Here is a 21,608-nt window from a genome sequence, read left to right on the forward strand (position 1 = left end):
CATCTCCGGGCAGTGGGCAGGGGGACACCCTGAACTGGGACAGACAACTCATTCGCTCATTCACACCTAGGGACAATTTGGACCGGCCAATTCACATGAAATGCATGTTTTTGGAACGTGGGAGGAAACCGGAGTGCCCGGAGGAAACCCACGCAAGCACGGGGAGTACATACAAACTCCGCACAGGAAGTCTGGAGCTGGATTTGAACCCACGACAGGTTCCCATGACATGAACTGTGCTGCACAAGCGCTAACCACTGCGCCGCCGTGCTGCCCGGATTGGCGCATTTACATTCAAAATGTGTCTCTACTTATGAAGTTTTCAGGTTACAAAGCTACTCCCGCAACCGATTCAATTCGTAAGTAGAGGTACCACCGTATAAACGTAACACTTTCTTTGTGGAGAAAATGCCAGTATGCATGTTTGCTCAGATGAGCTATATTTACCCTTTTCTTTTACAAAAATGTGATGACTGAATCTGAGGTAAAGGCAGACATATTTGCTCAACTATGGCAGCCACACTTTTTATAAGTTTGCTTGACTTGCATTTGTATGCTGACACTGGCACTGATTGTTGAGTTTGTGTATATGTTGTGCTTTAATCCTAATCCCGTACTTAATTCTTCACCCTCAGTCCTAAAATCTAACCTAAGGGGCTCCAACGTGGTGTCCCCTAAGCTCACCAATGCTGGGTCATTGTGATTTTCTAGTGAAATGATTATTTATTGGGTGACTGAGTCTATGCCACCCTCTTTTAAATAATTAACCTGGTAATGACATAGTAATAACATATGTTGATATTTTAGAAATTGAAATAAATAAGAGTTCATAGGCTTCACCGACAAACATGTTTTTTAATATTGGTAATTATTTTTAAGCAATTAATTAAGAGAGTAGAATGAGAATGTATTCATGTAATAAAACCATGTATTTATTCATCTTTTCATTGATTATTTTACAGGAAATACAACAAACAGAATTCCAATTTATGGGATTTATAAAGCAAATGAGCAATAAATGTGCCGTTTTTTTAGCTAGCTATCTGGCAACATTTTGAACTTTGTAGCTATCTAGCTATCTTCCTACCTTTGTTTTTATTTAGCAGGCTATCAAGCTAGTTATTAGACCTTTCAACAGGCTATCTAGCTAATATTTGACTTTTTTGTTAGTTATCAGGCTAATTTTTTGCTTTCTTTCTGGCTAGCTATCTAGCTTTGTTTTTGGCTTTCTATCCAGCTTTGTCGATGGCCTTTTACTCTTTTAGATAGCTAGCTAGCTAGCTCCCTTTTAATTGTTTACCTGTTTTTCTTCTTAGCTAACTATAAAGTTACCTTTTTTAGCGATTTAGCAAGCCATCTAGCTAAGTTTATATTTTAGAAATGCATATCAAACTCTCAGCTTTAAAATGGTTGGAGACCCCTGGTGTACATGTTGTGCTTTAATTCTTATCCCATAGTTCCCTAAAACCTAACCCAAGCTGAACCCATGTGCAGTGCCAGGCAATGTGCTGTGAGGTTTGCATATGTCTCCTTGCGCAGAGATAAACGTCCTCATTTTTTATCCAGGAAGCAGTTTCATTGTAAAGACACAGAGGTGATCACATTTGAACTGGTTTGAACTCCATTTTGGCAACAAAAAAACAAAACAAAAACAAAGTAGAAAACCCCTTCCTTTGTTGAGATAAATAACGCTTACGAACACTCTCACATATCATTCCCCAATAAGGGTGCTATCATCTACCAATCACAGATGCACTTTGCCTAATATTCATTCATTCTAGTTTATAAAACAGAAATGCACAAACACAATCTCAAATCGATATTTCATTTTTTAAAAATAGATACAAATCATATCAACAGACTTTGTCTCTCCCGCGTTGGCACATAAAAAATTGTTGGCATTTGTTTTGTTGGAAGACTTAACACTGAAACACCAAAATGCAGAAACATGGTGCTCTCTGGCCAGCCAGCGAGGGATCGTAGAAATCTACCACAACGCCGCAAGTGTCCAAAAAAACCAAGGTCCGGGGACAATAAATTAATGTCTTGTATGAATTTGGAAAAAGTGCATAACTAAATATGGGCCCCGGCAACTCCACTGGTATTTAAATGTACAAATGGCATTTGTTTAATTTCTGCTAAGAGTGTGCTTGAAAGTTTCACTTCTAAGGACCCACAAATGTCCAGAAACCCCTGCTGTTGACACCTTAGGTAGTGATCTTGTCACCGAGCTGGAGTCCGAGTCCATGGAAGTAGTTTTAACACAGCATAAATATGCCAAGTTCAAAGGACGGTCAATAGTTATTCATATTCTCATTTCGTGATCAGGACTCCTGTCCAGCGAGGGCTCCCGGGTGCTAATCAAGGACGCCGAGGGCCCCTGATTGACTCCAAAAGGGGACACGGCAGGTGAGCGCGCCGCCAAAGGGGATAACGACGGCGAAAAGCTGGGCGACATTGCTGCAGATGAAATGGAACCCTCGTGGCTGATGGGTGACCGGCGCAGGGTCGCCAACTGGGGGAACGTCCGTCCGAGCACTGGGACTTTGGGCGGCACAGACATGGCTCCAGGGTGAGCAACCGACGTGATGAGCGGCGGCGGGTCAATTCTCAGTTTCGGATCCAGTTTAGCTTTGGAGTGGAAAGGCTGGCGCGGGGTGGTGTTCTGCTGCGCGGTCTCATCTTTAAGTCTCGCAATTTCTGTGAAGACATTGGCTAGTGGCTGGAACTGAGGGCACCAGTTGAGCAAGTAGTCCCAGTTGTAGCTACCGCGGAGCTCCTCATCGCTGGCCACTATTGCAGTGAGAGAACCATCCACAGATGGTTTACCGTCCTCTGGAAAAGCGTAATCCTTGGGGAGGGAAATATTCAATCCCCGGCCAACTCCCAGGTAGCCACCTCCCTCGTCCCTGTAGACCGGGAGCTGCCCTGCCAGCAAAGTTCCGCTAAGACTACTGCCCAGTTTTTTGCCCTTAAACCAAGTGCTACCTTCCAAAGCCGCTGGCTCACATGAAACATCAGAGAGCTGGTCGGCGTCCTGCTGAATCCCAGAGTCGGGTCCCCTGGCTGAGATGTGTTCCTGCATGGAAGAGCTGATGGAAGCCACACGGGGATACTCATTTATCATTCTTATTTCATCGTCCTCCGCTGCCTCGGCAGATCCTCTACCACTCGAATGAGATGGATCCAGAGATCCTCCTCTTGGATACGGACCCACGCCACCGCCCACCTGGTCGCCAACATACCCAGGTAAAGTCTGGTGGTAGATTCTTTCCCCTTGTCCTGAATTGCAATTGTCCATGTTCTTTAGAGCGGTCCCCGAGGTACAATTTCTGTTTGTAGCATTCTGAGCCTTCTTCCTCCTGCTGGACTTGACCAAATACACAACAACCGCCATGATCACCAAGAGAATGATCAATGCGAGCGATACAGCAATAATGATAATGAGCAAAATGTTAACGTCGGGGGCCAGGCCAAAGCCTGTGTTGGTGACGTCGATGGAAATATGCGCAATGCTGTGGCGGGACACATCCAGAGGACTATGAGCTCTCACAGTCAGAGTCATAAATCGTGTTTCTTGTTTGCCATGCTCTGATCCACTGTTACTGCTGTAACGGCTCCCCGAGTTGTCCACTTTGAGGAAAATCACCCCGGTGGTTTTATTTACTTCAAAGTACGGAGAACTTGTGGGGAAAGAATAGAGGACAATCCCATCTACACCTCCATCCTCGTCATGTGCCATGACTTGGCCTATGCTCTGGCCTTTTTTGGCATCCTCAGGAACTTCAAATGAGAAATCGGAGGATGTGAAAAGTGGATCATATTCGTCCTCGCCTATGACAAACACTTGCACCGTCACTGTGGCAGAGTGGTTTCCCGCATCGACAGCCAGCGCAATGAAGTTAAATGAATTGATTTTCTCAAAGTCAAACGGCTTCCTGGTCCGGATTTCCCCATTGGTAGAATCTACAGAAAAGTAATTTCCAGATGGCGAGTGCTCTACCATCAGGTATCTGAGTTGACCAAAGACTCCCGTATCGTGATCAATAGCGTGGAGAACTGTCACAGCTGAATTTGCAGGTTGATTCTCTCTAATACTAGCTGTCAGAACTTCAACCGGGAAGAAAGGATGGTTGTCGTTCACGTCTTTTACCTCCACAACTACAGGAGCCAGAGCGAAATGCCCTTGACCGTCTGTGGCCTGGATAATGACGGTGTGACTGGGCCTGTGTTCGCGGTCTAATGCATTCTGAAGCCGCAAGGCTCCAGTCCATCGGTCCACAGTGAATAGGTTGACCTCATCCCCGGAGCTTATCGAATACTGGATCTCCGCATTGGGTGCTGAATCAGGATCTGGTGAAGAAAAATAGCGACCAAGGTTCTCAATTAACTCAGACAATGTATGTTCAAGAAATCCGAACCAGACATGTTTTCTGTACCTGTTGCAGTTAGTCGTATGATTTCTGTCCCAACAACAGCCCCTTCATTCAAGGCCACTGTGTATTCTGCCCTGCTGAAAAGAGGTGGATTGTCGTTCACATCGCCAATGGTGATGACGGCGGCAACGCTGGAGCTCCTTTGGGGTACGCCGCGGTCGGACACCACCACGGTGAGGTTGTACAGTGGCTTGGCTTCGAAATCCACAGCCTCTGCCAGGAGTAGTGTCCCCACAGTTTGGAAGCCGCGGTCTTCCACGAAGCGCACGCTGCTCTCCATCTGGAAGGCATTGCCCTCATTGCCGCTGGCGATGGCAAAGTCGAATCCGCAGTTTTCTCGGGAGATATCGCTGTCAAAGGCCTCGAATGTTAAGACCGTGACTCCAGGGATGGTGTCCTCTGAAACCACCGCCCTGAAAGATAAAATAGTCAATTTATGTAAATCTTTAAATCTTTAAAGGGGTCCAGTACCTCATTCAATCTTCACGTCATAAGTTCTAGGCAAACAGCTTTACTACAACCCACTTTAGAATCTGCTTTTTAAAGGTAACTTCCCTAGTAAAATCTTCCTATCTTTGGTCTGGAAGTCTCAAACAGCCTTAATCGGTTCATCTTTGTCCTGGGTTCTTTTAATGTCGTTTTTTTTCAGAATTGGTTCGCTTAGTCATTAAAACTCGGACAAAAGAAATCATAAATGACTTTTACTCTGACTAACCTGTACTCTGACTGGTGGAACACAGGGGCATTATCGTTGACATCCGCGATTTGAACCTGGACCGTTGTGAGGGCAGAATACGAGGGTGAGCCACCATCACGAGCTTCAATGACCACATTCACTGAAGGACGTTCAGCATCAAACTCTATTCGGTGGTTGATAAAAAGAGTCCCTGAAAACCAGATAAGCGAGTCAGTGAGTCAAATTTAGTAGATTTTGTGACTTTCCATGAGGAGGAGGAAGTGCCTGTCTACCGTTATTAGGATCAATGTAGAAGCCCTCCTGAGTGGATGACATGACACTGTAGGAGATCCTTCCGTTCTCTCCAGAGTCCCTGTCCGTCGCTGTAACCGTGACGACCACACTGCCAGGTGGCGTGTGTTCGGGCACGGTTACCTGGGGAGATCATTGGTATGAGCAGTTACAGTCTTGCAAATGCACAGTTTTCCTCGAGTCTTGCATACCTGATAGAGGTCCTGTGTAAAGATCGGTACATTGTCATTGACGTCCTCTACCAGAATAGTGATGTTGGCCTCGGTGTCGTGAAGGCTGTCGGTTGCTCTGACAGTAACAGTATACCACGTCTTTTCCTCAAAATCCAGCGGGGCGTTGAGTGAAACTCCTCCGGTGTAGCGGTGAATCTCAAATGTGCCCTTGGCATCTGGGGCCACATGCAGTGAATATGCCAGAGCGGGACCAGAGTCGACATCGTTACCCGTCACCAGGGTGATCTCCGTGCCTATTAATGCGCCTGATGGATAAGAACGATGTCAGTTATTTTTGCACATATATCGCCTATAACAGTTTTGTCTAATTTGTTAATATTTACTCTCTGAGATGCGAATTTCTTGTGGAAGTGGAATAGTGGGACTGTTGTCATTCTGGTCAACGATAATCACAGTGAGAGATGCTGAACCTGCCAGTCTTGGACTTCCTCTATCAGTTGCTGTTATCACCAGCCTAAGAAAATATGTTACTTATTAAACATGGCTGTGTTCCAACACAATCTTACCGACTTAATGCTCTTACTTGGTCTGGGTAAAGATCTCACGGTCCATGATAGCTGTGGTAGTGATGGTGCCTGTCACCGGATCAATCCTAAATAATCCACTCATACCCGAAGTTTGAATGGAGTAGGTCACCTGACTATTCTGGCCCTGATCAACGTCCTCAGCCATTACCTGGGAACGTTCATGGCAAGTTTAAAAACTTGCATAGGCCGGACTGAGAGTAATTGCATCGCACGGCACCTGTATGATTGGTGTTTCATATCCCTGAGCCTCTCTCATATAAGCGACGTAGTTCTGCAGCTGGAAGCGAGGCAGGTTGTCATTTACGTCCTGCAGCATCAAGTTAATGCCGATGAAGGAAGTGGAGGACACAGTTTCGGCCTTCACCACCAATCGTAGCCTAGGTGTGTCTTCAAAGTCCAGACCCTTGGAGCTTTGCACCCAAATTTCACCTAAAAGTCACATGTATGAATTTCTGTGTTTTGGAAATTATGGCTTCGCCCCATTCATTACTGCATCCATTCCATTCCATTTTGAAAGAGTAGCTGATAGTGCTCACCTGTAGATGAGCTGATCCTGAAGGCTTGCTGTCTGTTCCCACTGAAGATACTGTAACTGATCCCCTTTCGATTTCCATCTGGATAGTTGGCCTGGGCCTGAGCCACAGCTGTACCTAATTTACCAAACCAGAATACAGATTATTCATTAACAATAAAATGAGATGACTATCCCTGTTTTAGGTTAAAATTGTGCAAGACCTTTAACTGCGTTCTCCTGCAAAGTGACATCTCTGGCGTTCCTTGAGAAGCGAATACCATCATATGTCACCTCCTTCACGTAAATGACCACAACGCCCTGTGCGGACTGAGCCGGGGTGCCCTGGTCCATGGCCTCCACAATCAAAGTCCTCTGTGCTTGGGACAGAGTCTCGAGAGGCTCTGTGGCCTGGATCTGTCCGGTCAGAGAGTTGATACTGAACCCCGTCACTGGGGCAGCAAAACGATAAAAGACAGAGCCGTTGGCCCCGAAGTCTTTGTCTTCAGCTTTCATGGTGGCTAGAACCCGCTGGGATCTCTTGCTGGATACTTCTATGACCAACGGGTCCTGGATGAAGATGGGCGTGTTATCATTGACATCTGTGATGGTGATGGTCACCTGATGGGTTGACAAGCTGATTTACGATTTGTCTTACCAAAGAACTTGTAAAGTACATACTATATCAGGCCAATTCGACCCAAAGAGCTATAAAGAGAGATTCACAACATACTATTTAAGACATAATTTAACATAATTTGATAAAGCGTATGAAGTAATAATAATACCAGAGTCAGTGTCCCAAATCAATATAAATATACCACTTAAAATTCGTCACCGTTCCAGTTACTTTAGGGTGACGAGGCTCTGTTTTGTCCTAAATCATGGTTTTAAAACACCCATCCATTCATCCATTATCTGCACCGCTTATCTTCAGTCATAGGTAGGTAGGCCAGGGTAGCTAGAGCCCATCCCAGCCATCCTCGGGCAGTGGCTGGCAACCCTGAACTGGTTGCCAGCCGGTCGCAGGGCACTTAGGGACAGACAATTCACTCGCTCATTCACACCTAGGGACAATTTGGACCGGCTAATTAACGTGACATGCGTGTTTTTGGAATGTGGGAGGAAACCGGAGTGCCCGGAGGAAACCCATGCAAGCAGTAGGAGAACAGGCAAATTCCTCACAGGAGGTTCAAACACCTTAGAACTGTGCCGCACACGCGCTAACCACTGCACCGCCGTACTGCCTGTTTTAAACAATAGTGCAAGCAAAGCTCTTTTGTAAAAATGTCCCTAAACATTGCAAACAAGGATACCAACATATCAACCTTGAGTGCAGATGACGGTGGGTGGGAAGATAGACTTAGTGTAGGCCCACCCATTCCTACGCTCACCCAATCATTGTCTTGGGTGCTTTGCTATGGCTTCTGGGTGTTTTTCACCTGGCTTTTCATTATAAAGTGTCTCAACAATGAACATGAGCTTAATGAGCTTATATATAAGGGTTATTTAGCGATTTCCAGCCAAAAAGGAGTATGTTGTTGTGACACCCTGACTGTAAATTGTAGAACAAACTTTGCCGTTCATATACTGGACCAAACCTCGGTCAATTCTAAGTCATATTTGCTTCGCACATGCCATGATCAGCCGCATAAGTATCAATCCAATGAAATACTGTGCATAACCCATTTCTTCTCAGAGCCAGACGTAATAATGATAAGACCCTTGTACTACATGATCTACAAGATTCAATACATTAGTTATGAATTGTGTATAAGGTGCTGCTTGTACAAAAGAAAATAATTTCAGAATTTTCAATGGTGTACACTTTTTGTTATAAGTGTGACAAACTTTGTTTCACCTGAGCTGAGGAGTTCCTTGGCGATGCCGGGGAAAGGTCAGTGGCATATGCCCAGAAACTGTACGATGCTAGCTTTTCACGGTCGAGGGGGGCGGAGGTGGTGATACGGCCGGTGCGCTCGTCCACCGCAAATGCACCACGAGCCTCATGGCTCAGGAAGTAGAGAACTTTTCCATTCATGTCATCATCGGCGTCTGTAGCAGACACCTGCGAAATAATCAACCAGAGGTAATTACACCGATATAAATAAAGTAAGATTCTATCTATTTTGGGTTAAATAGGCCACAAGTGAATGCGTCATTAACACTTAACAAAAGAAGAGCAAGGCGGAGAATTTATCATCTGTCTACCGTCAGGACTTGTGATCCCTCAGTGGCATCCTCGAAAACATCAGCACTGTAGGCACTCTTGGAAAAAACGGGGTTGTTGTCGTTGACATCCAGGACGCGGACCGCCACCGTGACGGCTGAGCTAAGAGGCGGGTCTCCTCGATCGGTGGCTGTCACTTCCAGTGTGTACTCAGCTTTGGTCTCTCTGTCGAGGTTCCGCCGGGTCGACAAGGATCCCGAGCTGGTGTGGAGGTGGAAATCCCCATCCGGGTCACCGGCTGGAAGGAGCAGTGGCGGCAAAAATGAGGGCAGATCTGGGTCCAATTTTTAAAGGCCAACTTGAACAGCCAGATTAGTGTCAGACCTGTAAATACGTTTTTATATACAAACGGGCCTTGCTCAAGTGAGCATCTGGTGCCGTTCCAGTGAACTAATGAGAAAGTTGGCAGAGGAGACGGGCGGGAGTGCTCTTACCGGTAATCCTGTACTCAATATCCCCGCCGGCACCTGAGTCAGGGTCATTTGCTTTAAGGACACAAAACTCCACGAGGTCCTGATTTTCGGGCACTTCCAGGCCATACCACGGCTTGGCGAAAACTGGAGAGTTGTCGTTTAAGTCTCCCACTTCCACCCGCACCTTTGCCTTGGAAAAGTTTGGAGGCAGACCTCCGTCTTGGGCGTACACTGGACAGAAAGACGGGATTTGTTGTTGTAATAAGAACTTCCACTATTCTCCACTAACTTTAGTACCAGTGAGAATATAATGATCCTGTTGTTCCTTGTCCAGCTCCTTGGTGGTGGTGATGACGCCAGTCGAAGGGTTGATAACAAAGCCTTCCTCCGTCACTCCCCCATATATCACATGCCCATTGGAGCCTGTGTACAAACACCCATAAGCCAAAATCTTCCAAACTACTCTTGTGGTTACATGGCCAAAACCGAACCTTGATCCCTGTCTGTGGCCACCACTGTTAGCACTGTGGTTCCGGGGCCTTGATTCTCCAGAACTTGTGTCTCAAACTCGGCCTTTAGAAACACAGGTGCCTCGTCATTGACATCCATCACTTGCACGCGAAGATTCTGAGCAGTGGAGAGGGAAGGGATACCCCCGTCCTTAGCCACCACTGTCAAATTGAAGACTTCCTGCTCCTCTCTGTCCAGGGCTTTTATTATAGATAGTGAGCCTACAAATGAGAAAAATATATGAAGTCTTCATTTTCATTGACAGAGACGAGAGATTACATATATTTTTTCTTCTGTGTGGAAGTTTATTTTACTCTGGTACCCATTGCCAGGGAAAACTGACCTCCAATTTTTACTGTACTTACTTATTTACTGTTAAAGCTGAATACCGTCTGAGAAATCAGACCGCAGGCTAATACAAACCGCACCCATAAGACTTTTGCTCCATCTGGAAGTTCCATCAAAAGACTACCTGACCTCAACCTCAGACACCACCAAGGTAAAGAAATATTACTCCTAGGAAAATCATCCAATGTGGAAGTTCATAAAGCTCTACCTCATGGAGAACTATTTTCATTTGGCGGGCGTCTCTAGACCCCACACTTGGTGAAAGGTGCTCGACTTACCGCTGTTTTGGTTCAGACTGAAGTGACCGGCGCTGTTTCCTGTCTGGATTCGGTATGACACCCGTCCGTTTTCCCCTTGGTCTGCATCCAGAGCTCTCACATACAAAATTACAAAGCTACACAAGTAACAATAGAAAACAGTTTTAAATGCTGGTCATATTTTCAAGCTGAGACAGTCCAACACAAGGTGTCATACCCGACAGGCTGATCCTCCATCACGCTGACAGCTGCCGGCGAGCTGAAAATAGGGGCGTTGTCATTTTGGTCAGTGATAAACACTTGCGCCGTGACTGAAGCCCAACGTCTCTGCGACGGATCTGCCGCTTGGTCGGTGGCCCGGATCACTAGGTGTAGAGATGGAACAGTCTCACGGTCCAGTATCTCGCCCAGGGTGAGGACACCGCTGATGGGGTCCAGTTGAAGGATGCCGGCTTTGTCCGGCCAGCGTTGCTCCAATGAGTAACGCACTTCACTGTTGGGACCACTGCCGTCCTGTTTGCACAAACACTTTTACTGAAATAAACTTTTACTGAATATAAACATACGAAATATTTATAAGTACAGATTTTAATAGCTTAAAGTAACTTTGGAAGAAGAATCTTCATAATACTACCTTGTCCACAGCCTGGAAGGTGTATATGGAGGAACCTGGCTTGAGGTTTTCAGGAACGACAACAGTCACGGGGTCCTCTGTGAACTGCGGCGTATAGTCATTACTGTCCTGCACTTCGATGCTCACTTTCACCAGATGGCTACTGGGAAATGCCTGGGAGAAGTCGGACACCTCCACTTGCAGGGTGTACTCAGATCCCTTCTCGTAGTCCAGATCCTGGACTAGGTACACGTCACCCTTTAAACGGTCCACCATGAAGGTCCCGTCCCGGTCTGTGCCACCCACCACCAGATAGGTGACCTGCCCGTCTGGTGCGTTGACTTCAGGTTGCTGCAATGAGCCCACTACTGAGCCTGGAATGGTTCCTTCTACTACATTCAGTGCCATTGACAGCACGTTGGGCTTCAGTGATGACCTAGCAGAGCTCAGAACCTGCAGATACGGAGAGGAAAAAGCCAGGTCAGTGTTTTTTATGCAAGACCTGCCTGCTCCAATCACTTGATTTGATAATGAACGTAAAGAGCTTGTGTCTGGCCCATTACGCAAGCTCTTGAGGGATTATCAAGGCCATGTGGCAAGTGAAAGTCCAGCCCAAATCCCTTTGTGAGAAACCTTGAGCGAAAGTTTGTTTCTGTCTGTAATTGAGATAATGGTTTCACATGCAATTATTTTACTAAGTGAAACCCAGCTAGATTACATTTATTTCTATTGTGCAAACTGGTTTTGGTACCTAGATGGCCGGTATGATCAGAAACAGCTGCCTCTCATCACCTTGCATTTGAAAGGGAACATCTGATTCTGAGCTGACCGAGTCACCTTCATCTAATCGCAGTCTGGTGAGCAAAAAATATAAAACCAAGTCCGACAATAATAACCCCCCCCCCCCCCCCGATTAGCGACTGTTTCCATCGAGGAGTTTCGAAAAGCTTATCGCCATCTGTATAGATTCCATTGCTGATTTGTGGGGAAGTGACCTGAGTTCACGACAACAAGTCGTTCCCTTAGCCCAGGTTCTGATTACTCCGCAAAACTTTGGGACAGGAAGTTCTTAAAAAGATTGCAGTGATGCTTTGGTTTGCTTAGGCACAAATTCTGAGGCTCATATTCACCTTTTAATATTAAAAGTCTGCAGGATTACACTTTTTCCTAAAAAATGACAGGCACGAAATTGAATTTTGCCGAGGATAGCTGATTACTTGTATCCGCAGCTGGCAGGTGGAGCTGAGGCTCGGCGTTCCGTGGTCAGCGGCGGTCACGGTCAGGTCATACTCGGCACGTTCAGCCCACCTCAGTGGGGCGGCGGTCCGCAGCTCCCCGGTAGCGCCGTTCAAGGAGAAGCGCTCCACTCTGGAGCCTGTGGGAAAAGTCAAAGTTTGGAGAAGACAATGAATGAGAGATAATCAAAAGCAACAGATCAATTTTGCACTTTTTAAATGAGAGAAAGGGACAGTGGGTGTGGGTGTGGTGTTGTTTTTGATGGCCTTATCATAATACCTGTCAAGCTCCAGGGCTCCATGCCCTTACAAACTGTCATATTTTCCCTTACAAAATAAAAAATAATCTTACACTATATATATTTTTTCAAACGTGTTTGTTTATGTAGTTTAACATGTTATATTGTACATGTGTTTCGTTACATCATATATATGAAATGAAATGAAATGATCTGCATTTATATAGCGCTTTTCAAGTCAAGACTTCCCAAAGCGCTTTACAGTGTGCTTCACATTTCCCAATAGCGGCCGTGGAGCCATGAAAGGGGGTATTAGGGGTTCAGTGTCTTACCCAAGGACACATCGACACGTAACACGGAGGAGCCGGGAATCGAACCTGCGATCTCTTGATCCCAAGACGAGCGCGCTACCTCCTGAGCCACTGCGTTTTGTTGTGAGATACTGAGTTGCTTGACATGAATGAGGTTTATTATAAAAAAAGTTCAAAAATTAAGTAGCTTGGACGTTCACTGTAGAAGGAAAAATACATGCAAATACAGTATAATTAAGTAGAATAATACATTTTCTTATTAAAATTATTAATTCTATTTCTGCATTAGATTATTGTTAGTAATATACTGATTAAAAGGATAACCACAAACCTGTCTTTTTTTCATTTTCACCTTTTTTACTTCCTTTTTTTCTTAACTTTTTTATACAACATTAATCATTCGTAATATAATGCATCAAGGGGGCGGCAGTAGCTCAGGAGGTAGAGCGATCGTTTTAGGATTAAGGGATCCCAGTTCGAATCCCGGCTTGTCCGTGTTACATGCCGAAGTGTCCTTGGGTAAGACACTTAACCCCCAAAACCCCCAATAAGCAGGTTAGCGCCTTACATGGCTGCACAGATCTTGGCCGCTATTGGGAAATGTGAAGCACAATGTAAAGCGCTTTGGGAAGTCATTGACTTGAAAAGGGCTATATAAATGCAAATCATTTCATTTCATCAAGGCAAGTGAGCCGTTTGAGAGTCGGCTCTCTTTAATGAGTTGAGCCGAAAAAGCCGGTTCTCTAAAAAGAGACGGACTACTGTTCACTACACAACTACCACGGAATGATGCATGATGGGAAATCCCCAGGCGACAGACGCATGCGAACAGTAGCATCAAACCGCTCGCTTCGTTTGCAACGAAAAAAACGATACCGAGATAGAGGCTACCGCGGCGAACTCGTTCGACTTGATTGATTTGCCGTTTCGTGATTGTCGGTGTATACCGGATGGTACCCATAATTGACAAAATTGCGTTTCTCCATACAGATTTTCTTGTACGTCGTACACGTCTTAAAATGCATAATAAACATAATTTGTACGGCAAAAATGTATAGGTTGACAGGTATGTATCATGTCAATCTGGGCCATTGGTCTCTGAAAAAGGACTGCTCCACGTGCTGGTAGCTTGTCGTTCCTTCCCTTGCATGTTTTTACTCACATGGTTCCTCTGTACCTAGCTAATCCCCGAGCAAATTCCCTAGATGACATCAGATTTTTTTACAACACGCAATTTTTGGCTCTTGATCGGCATTTATTATGTGTCCTTGAATAAAAGCATAACAAATATGTAGCTTCTGACCAGGTAAGTGTGAGTTATTTTTTTTATAATGCTCATAGTCTTTTTGTCGTTTTGCAGCATGTTGAAATTTTCATTTCCGCTTTTTTATTAAACTCATAGTCTTTAAATCTAAAAGTAATCATTTTTAGATTTCTTTACATGATACCGGCTTCACCAGGTGGCCTGTGAACGCATCATATTATAGGCCACTGGGCTTTTGCCAGGTAATAATTCTTGAGAAGACTTGCCAGGCCATCAAGTTCGGGGCTGAGTCATTTCACGAGTTTTAGCCAGGCGAGAGTCCTAAACTTGAGGACTTGACGCTGACATCAATCAAACCATGTGAGTCGAGTTCTCCACAAACTCAAAGGCTTTCTAGTAAGACTTGCCTGTTAACGAGTAGTAGATGGTACTGTTTTCCCCTTCATCTGGGTCTTTGGCCGACAACATGCCTAAAACTGTGCCGGGTGGAAGCCCTTCATTCACCTATAATGAAAAAAAAGAGAAAATTATTTTCATTCTTCCATGGATCAGATGTAAAATCTTTGGCTGATTAAAGTCAACCTGAAAGATGAGCTCTCTGTCAGGTCGTGAGCGGGTAAAACTGGGTGCATGGTCGTTTTCATCCAACACGCTGACGTGAGCAGTACCGGTGGCACTTCGCGGAGGCGTGCCGCCGTCCTGCACCACCACCACAAGCTGAAAGCTGGACTGCTGCTCACGATCCAGAGGTTGGCGAGTACTTATTTCCCCTGGGAGGAAAGAATCGAGGTAAAAGATCAGAATTGCAGCCCAACAAAAGCAACCGATTTTGATGCCTGTCTTTACCTGTTTGTGAGTTGATCTGAAAGTGTCTATCAGCATGCAACAACTTGTAGGTGAGCCGGGCGTTTAGTCCGGCATCCCGGTCAGTCGCCGAAACCCGACCGAAGCCAGTCCCTGCCAGCAGGTTCTCCCGCACGGCTAAGAAGGCCCGGTCCTGGCTGAACTTGGGCGAGTTGTCATTTTCATCCGTCACCGTCACCCTAACCGTGGCGCTGCCCGTCCTTCCATTCCCGCCCTGACCCGAGGTAGCCATGACGGTCAGCATGTAAACATCCTTGACTTCACGGTCCAGGGAGCTTCGCACAAAAAGCCAACCGCTATCAGGGACGATGCCAAAGCCAGCTGCGTCGCCGTCCGGTCGGAGACGGTAAGAGATGTTGCCGGGTGAGGAGGTGCTGCCACCGTTCCCTGAGGTCTCTCTGTTGAGAGCTCGAACCTGGAGGAAGCGAGCATTTAGAGGAGAGTTCTCCCGAAGTTCTACGCGGTAGGTCAGGGTATCAAAGTGCGGGCCCTGTGCATCCATAGCTTGGATGTGAACCACCAGGGTGAAGGTGGAGCTCAGTTGAGGCGCTCCTCCATCTTTGGCTACCACTTGAAGGTCATAGCGCGGTATAGTCTCATAGGACAGACCCCCAATTAGTCGAACTTCCCCGCTGCCTCGATCAACACTAAATGTCCTTTGCCCGCTGCTGCCCGCAAACCCGGCCGACACCAGGTCAAAGCTGAGCTGACCATTATGACCAGAGTCCTTGTCAGACGCCTGAACACGATAGATGACCGTCCCCATCTTGGTGACCTCGGGAAGTAATAAGGATTCCGATGATGACGGAAGGAAGGTGGGCGCATTGTCGTTTACGTCCGAAATGGAAATGCGCACTCTGCTGGTCCCAAAAGCTGGCGGGGAACCAACTCGTGCCTGTATCTCCAAGTCCAGCCTTGAGCAGGATTCATGGTCTAGAGGGAGGGCGGTGCGGATGGTTCCTGTCGAACTATCCACAGTGAAGTAACCATCAGGATCTCCAGAGGAGATGGAATAGGAGATGCCTTTTGATAGAGCTAAACCAAAGACACAAACAGCATTAAACATCCGTGGGGGGAAAAAAAAAAAACTTCTTTAAACGTTATCCTGACCTGTTTTGGTGGCTGCACGAACAACTCCCACCGCCGTGCCCCGGAGGACACCCTCAGACACAGTGAAGAAGTACTGCGGCTGCTCGAACACAGGAGACAATGTTGATCCCCCCACCACGCTCACATTCACTCTGGCGTCCACTGGAGCCATCAGGCCACCGCCGTCCTGGGCAGATATCACCATGGAGATGATCGAGTTGGCCTTGCCATGCAGTGAGCGGGAAAGGGATATCACACCTTGGAGAGAAGATCCAAATAGGCATAAGGTGAAGTTGAATATCGTAAAGTCCTGCTTGTAAACTTATAGCACATAAAAATACATAAAACTGTGTGGTTTTCGATCATACCGGTGTCCTTGTTGAGGGTGAAGAAGGCAGAAGCCCCCCCGGGTGCCGCTTTGTACGTCACCCGCCCGTTCTCTCCGGCGTCCGGGTCGTGGGCCGTCACCCTAACCACAGAGGTACCGGGGGCGCTGTGTGCGCTCAGGCTAACTGTATACGAGACCGGGTAGAAAGCGGGTCTGTTGTCGTTGACGTCGGTCACCTTCAACCCCACCCGGACCGCTGAGCTCAGGCCGCCCTTTGAATGAAAATGTTTTTTGGATGAGACAGTGCTGGTATTTAAAACTTTATCTCAATGCATGAGGACAAACATCCTCCCCTTTAGCAAGATATTTCTTGCCCATGGAGATTGAAGTTTTTTCCTTCATTTCATGGCCAGGAATCAGAGCCAGGTTAAAGAAGGAAACTAAAGGATGAGCAAGAACCATTGGCCCTTGCGTTTATGACAGAAATAAAGTAGTCAGTACTTAATTCAACCACACAAAAATCCTTTTTAAGAGCAACGTTTTCTTATCTAGGGATTTGTTCTGCACAAAGAACAAATCCTGAGAACACTCGGCTGCACACTCGAGTGCAGACGTGCATAGTTAAAACCTTCATTTAAATTTTACTTGTATAAAAGCCAAAGGCAACTGAAGGGATTTTCTAAAAATAATTTGTTTTATAGGGCCTCAATATTCATTTTCATTAAGATCAAAATTGTAGAATCCAAAAATAGAATCAACCAATCACAGTTTGCCTGCTTTCTGAAGCTAAGCCATGACTGGTTATTGTCTGAACCTTGAGCCACTGAAATGTCATCTTCATTGTATAATCACTTTAAAAAATGGCTGCCCCCTAGATTTATAGAAAATGGTTGATTTTGGGGATTGATTGACTCACTTAAATCTAATCCAATACAAACTCGTAGGTGAGGCCACTGCTAAAAGAGCCAGCTAAAAGCACCATCTCGACTTTGCTAACATCGCATACAGTAGCTCTAACGTGTGACATCTTGTAGTACAGTAAACCTACATTGAAGTGATTTCCATCATGAATTGTGTTCTGCATTTTGATCAGCTATATCAGTGGTGGGCAAACTACGACCAACGGGCCGGATCAGGCCCGCCAACGGATTGAATCTGGCCCGCGAAACAATGCTGAGAGTAGCACAAGAGAAAAAAATCTGCAGCACGTTATCCAAGTCAATTCAAGTCATGTTTATTTGTATAGCCCTTAATCACAAAGAGTTTCAAAGGGCTGCACAGACCACAGATTATTGCAAACCACAGACTAATTATTACACCATCCCCTGACCTAAAACCTTCATGAGGACAAGGAAAAACTCAAAAACCTCAACTCGAGGAACCTGCATTGGCTCCCAGTTAGCTTAAGATGTGAATTTAAGGTTCTGTTGGTAATATACAAAATCATGGATGGACTTTCAGATTTAATTTCGCCTATGTTCCGGTCCGGAGTCTTCGCTCTGAAAATGCTGGTCTACTAGTGATCCCAAGAGCCAAGAAGAGATCCGCAGGTTCGAGAGCGTTCTCCATTTGACCTGCAGTTGTAAATATGTCCACTGAATGTTGCCAAAAGCCCTTGCCACTTGCAAAGCAATCCCACTGTAGCTGTATTTGCTGACTACCATTTATCAACCAGAGAACATTTGTGGAAAAAAACATGCCGATGTTATTGGACTTAAAATAGAAGTCACGGAAGCCCTGTTTAATGCAATAACATTGCACTCCCCTGGATTAGAGAATACACAATTAGATGCTAGCAATACTAGATTGTCTTTGCAGAAGATATGAAATCTAACAGCAGAATTTCCAAACAGGTGTCATTTATTATGCCGTGTACCTCATTGCCAAAATTCAAATAGCTGGCCAAATTTTTCTGTTTCTTGCTTTTTAAAAATCTATTTTATCCATCAAGATATTCAATTTCATGCGATAAAAGACTTTTGAAGAGGTCCTGTTGCATTGGGTTTTTCAATGCAAGTGTTTAAATTTAGTGTTTGGAAAAGGTAGATTTTACTTTGCTATTGTATCTAAAGTTTTTATTTGAAAATATATACATACATATTTATTTTTATTTTTAAGTGTTTCAAAACCAATTGGATAAAATGATCGCTCTATAAACCTATAGACAGATAAAAAAGATAGAAAGATAAATTGTGCAGGTAAATTCAAACGAAAAAAAAAATGGATTGGTCTTTTCCCCTAATGTATTGCCAAGGTACTGGATTTCGGACTCTCAAACGGCATATACAAAAATGAAATACATCAATCAACCTGTTTTTTCTCTGGCCTGGCTCCTTATGCACATTTTATCAACCTAATGCCACCCACGACTCAAAAACTTTGCCCACCCTCGAGTGATGATTTAAATACGGCGGTTAATTCTAAGAAAGGAAAATGTTTATACAGTACTTTTATTTGTTAAAAAAAAGGCTTAAGGTTTGTTCACTGGTTTCAGTGTAGTGATTTAGACTCTAGTCTCAGTATCGTCACACAAATGCCGCTGCCCATATTACCAAGCTTTGGCTCAGAAGAGCAAGATGACACTACACACTGAAACACAACGGCGACCAGGGGATAAAAGTGCCGTATCTGAGTCAGATCAAAAGACTTCTCCTGCTACTGGTATCCATGGAAACCAGTACTACCTGTTTCATGGGGCTAGCAAACCCCTACAACCAAAAAACGGATTTGCCCAAGACACAAACCAGGAAGTGGTGGATCCTGGCAATCAAGGGATCCATGAGCTGTGAGTGGATTGCATAATAACTATAAACCCCCAAGAGTTTATCGTACGCTATCGTCGCTCTAGCAAGATTTGTCTTAGGTTTGCCTTATATTCTTACCCCGTCCGTCGCCGTGACTGTTAGCTCGAAAACACCGGGCCCCTCGTCGTGGTCCACTACACCACTGGTGCACAATTGGCCGCTTTCCTTGTTGACGGTGAAGTGAACTGCCGCGCCATTCGATCCCGAAGCGAGCGCGTAGGACACCGTACCGAAAGAACCGCGGTCGCCGTCCGTGGCAGACACCTGAGGAAAGACCATAAAAATAAAAACAGTTCGTTATACAATTTAGAATTCGACTCTAGATGGGGACCATCATCCCACAACATCTGGTAGACAAAATGAGACTCCTGGGTTTGTTAAGAGGGCACAGCAGCGCCTGTACTTCCTGCGGAGGATGAGGAGAGCCCACCTGCCCCCACCCTCCCTCATCACATTCTACAGGGGCACCATAGAGAGTATCCTGACCAGCTGTATCTCTGTGTGGTGTGGAGGCTGCAGCGCTACCGACTGGGGTAGTGTGAGGATGGTAACGAGGACAGCAGAGAAAATAATCGGGACTACACTTCCCTCCATTCAGGACATTGGCCAGAAGCGCTGCCTATCCCATGCTAAGAACATTATCGGGGACCCCTCTCACCCCCATCATGGACTGTTCACTCTGCTAGCCTCTGGGAAGAGGTACTGCAGTGTGCCTTGCAGGACCACCAGGTTCCGCAGTAGTCTAGTCCCCCTGGCCATTAGACTGTTAAATGGTCAATCTAACATATAGTTAACCTAAATCTAAAAGGCTGCTAATCTGACTTTTTGCACTACTGGCAGTTCTTTATAGCTTGCCACTCCTTGCACATTTGCTCTCTGCACTATTGTACTTACAGCGTTATTGTTACAGTGTTAATGTTACTGTTTACCTGACTTGTTAACCTGACTGCCCATTTTGCACATCCGGTTAGCTACTCCTCTTGCACTATCGGCACTATGGTAAAATACTATACGTAGCCATAATACAATACAACTTTTACTTATATCTGTACATTCAAGGAAACTGTGCGGGTCAGATGTATCGACATTTCGTTCTGTATACACGTGTACTAGAATGACAATAAAGTAGATCTGAATCTGAATCTGAATCTGAATTATCTACACTACGGTGGTTCCCATAGAATTTGTAGACATATTTGGGATGTCCAGGGGCATGCTTCTCCAGAAGAACATTTTAAATTCAAATGCATGGATGTGGTGCTGAGCGGCACGGCAGCGCAGTGGTTAGCGCGTGTGCGGGACAGTTCTGAAGTCATGAGATCAAACCTTCCTGTGTGGAGTTTGCATGTTCTCCCCGTGCTTGCGTGGGTTACCTGGGGCACTCCGGTTTCCTCCCACATTCCAAAAACATGCACGTCAGGTTAATTGGTGTGAATGAACGAGCGATTTGTCTGTCCCTGTGTGTCCTGTGACTGGCCGGCAACCAGTTCAGGGTGTCCCCTGCCCACTGCCCGAAGATAGCTGGTATGGGCTCCAGCACCCCCGCGACCCTACTGAGGATAAGTGGTGCAGATAATGGATGGATGGATGGATGTTTATGAGACTCTGGCGGGACCAATTAAAGCCTGGCGGCCCGCCTTAACCTTCCTACCTTAACCTTCGTGTGTACAGTAAGATCAAACTTCTAGTCGGATCCGCCCATCTCTGTCTGTCCCTCACCCCCTCATACACCCCCCCTCCGGAGGAAACAAAGCCTATACAACAAAGACAGTTAAAACATCTTCTTTGTTCCTTTATCTCTTTGTTTTCCTTATCCTCACTGTAAAATGTGGAACTGGAGTGCCACGTCCAATTACGTTATCACAATATATCCCATGTTGTAACAATGACAATAAATGTATATTCTATTCTATTCTATTCTATTCTACAGTACATGCTTTTTCGTGGAGTGCCACTTCTAATCTCATCGTAAATAGTGCTCACTACAATATCAATGACAATAAAACATATTCAAATTCCATTTTTCTAACACTATTCCCAACCCCAAGTGAACATTTTATGACGTTTTTTGTTGCTCAAAGTGTCAGATTTCCCGAAAACGGGTCAGAAACTTGAGGAGCAAAGCATCCATTTAAGCGCTTGGTCATTTTGTCTATATATGGTGTCGATCTCCTGCTAGGATGTTTGCAGCTAGTCCTGCAGGACTTTGCAGCCGCACGCTAACTTTGAAACGGCTTTACCGGCGGAAAGAAAACGCCCGACAAAACATCTGCGCGGCACGTAAAGGCGCTTCTAATAAATTTCCAAGACATGCTCCGGGCTTAACCTTTTAAGTAAGCCGAGATTTATTTGCTCGTCACATTTTTTGTCTGCAAAATTCTCAGTGCGGTAAATACAAGACAAGCAAA

General features: G+C 45.5%; 1 protein-coding gene across 1 annotated transcript in view; it reads right to left on the bottom strand.

Annotated features, from left to right (window-relative positions):
* Positions 1–281: 281 nt before the first annotated feature.
* LOC148349143 (protocadherin-16-like) overlaps positions 282–21,608 on the bottom strand; it is a 57,991-nt gene continuing 36,664 nt past the window's right edge. Inside the window, exons 4-28 of the mRNA XM_088321667.1 lie at positions 19,279–19,464; positions 16,437–16,668; positions 16,090–16,326; positions 14,962–16,014; positions 14,698–14,885; positions 14,523–14,619; positions 12,284–12,441; positions 11,088–11,519; positions 10,671–10,966; positions 10,475–10,590; positions 9,830–10,069; positions 9,636–9,761; positions 9,360–9,569; positions 8,907–9,163; positions 8,557–8,763; positions 6,920–7,316; positions 6,721–6,834; positions 6,402–6,613; positions 6,181–6,332; positions 5,981–6,111; positions 5,616–5,902; positions 5,406–5,547; positions 5,152–5,323; positions 4,440–4,849; positions 282–4,353 (exon numbers count right to left, since the gene is read on the bottom strand). Coding sequence (XP_088177793.1) covers positions 2,306–4,353; positions 4,440–4,849; positions 5,152–5,323; positions 5,406–5,547; positions 5,616–5,902; positions 5,981–6,111; positions 6,181–6,332; positions 6,402–6,613; positions 6,721–6,834; positions 6,920–7,316; positions 8,557–8,763; positions 8,907–9,163; positions 9,360–9,569; positions 9,636–9,761; positions 9,830–10,069; positions 10,475–10,590; positions 10,671–10,966; positions 11,088–11,519; positions 12,284–12,441; positions 14,523–14,619; positions 14,698–14,885; positions 14,962–16,014; positions 16,090–16,326; positions 16,437–16,668; positions 19,279–19,464 — 8,100 coding nt within the window. The 3' untranslated portion in view covers positions 282–2,305. The remainder of the gene's footprint in view (positions 4,354–4,439; positions 4,850–5,151; positions 5,324–5,405; positions 5,548–5,615; positions 5,903–5,980; positions 6,112–6,180; positions 6,333–6,401; positions 6,614–6,720; positions 6,835–6,919; positions 7,317–8,556; positions 8,764–8,906; positions 9,164–9,359; positions 9,570–9,635; positions 9,762–9,829; positions 10,070–10,474; positions 10,591–10,670; positions 10,967–11,087; positions 11,520–12,283; positions 12,442–14,522; positions 14,620–14,697; positions 14,886–14,961; positions 16,015–16,089; positions 16,327–16,436; positions 16,669–19,278; positions 19,465–21,608) is intronic.

This window comes from Urocampus carinirostris, chromosome 17, assembly GCF_059441175.1.
Source record: "Urocampus carinirostris isolate Australia breed hairy pipefish chromosome 17, RoL_Ucar_1.0, whole genome shotgun sequence".
Lineage (NCBI taxonomy): Eukaryota > Metazoa > Chordata > Actinopteri > Syngnathiformes > Syngnathidae > Urocampus > Urocampus carinirostris.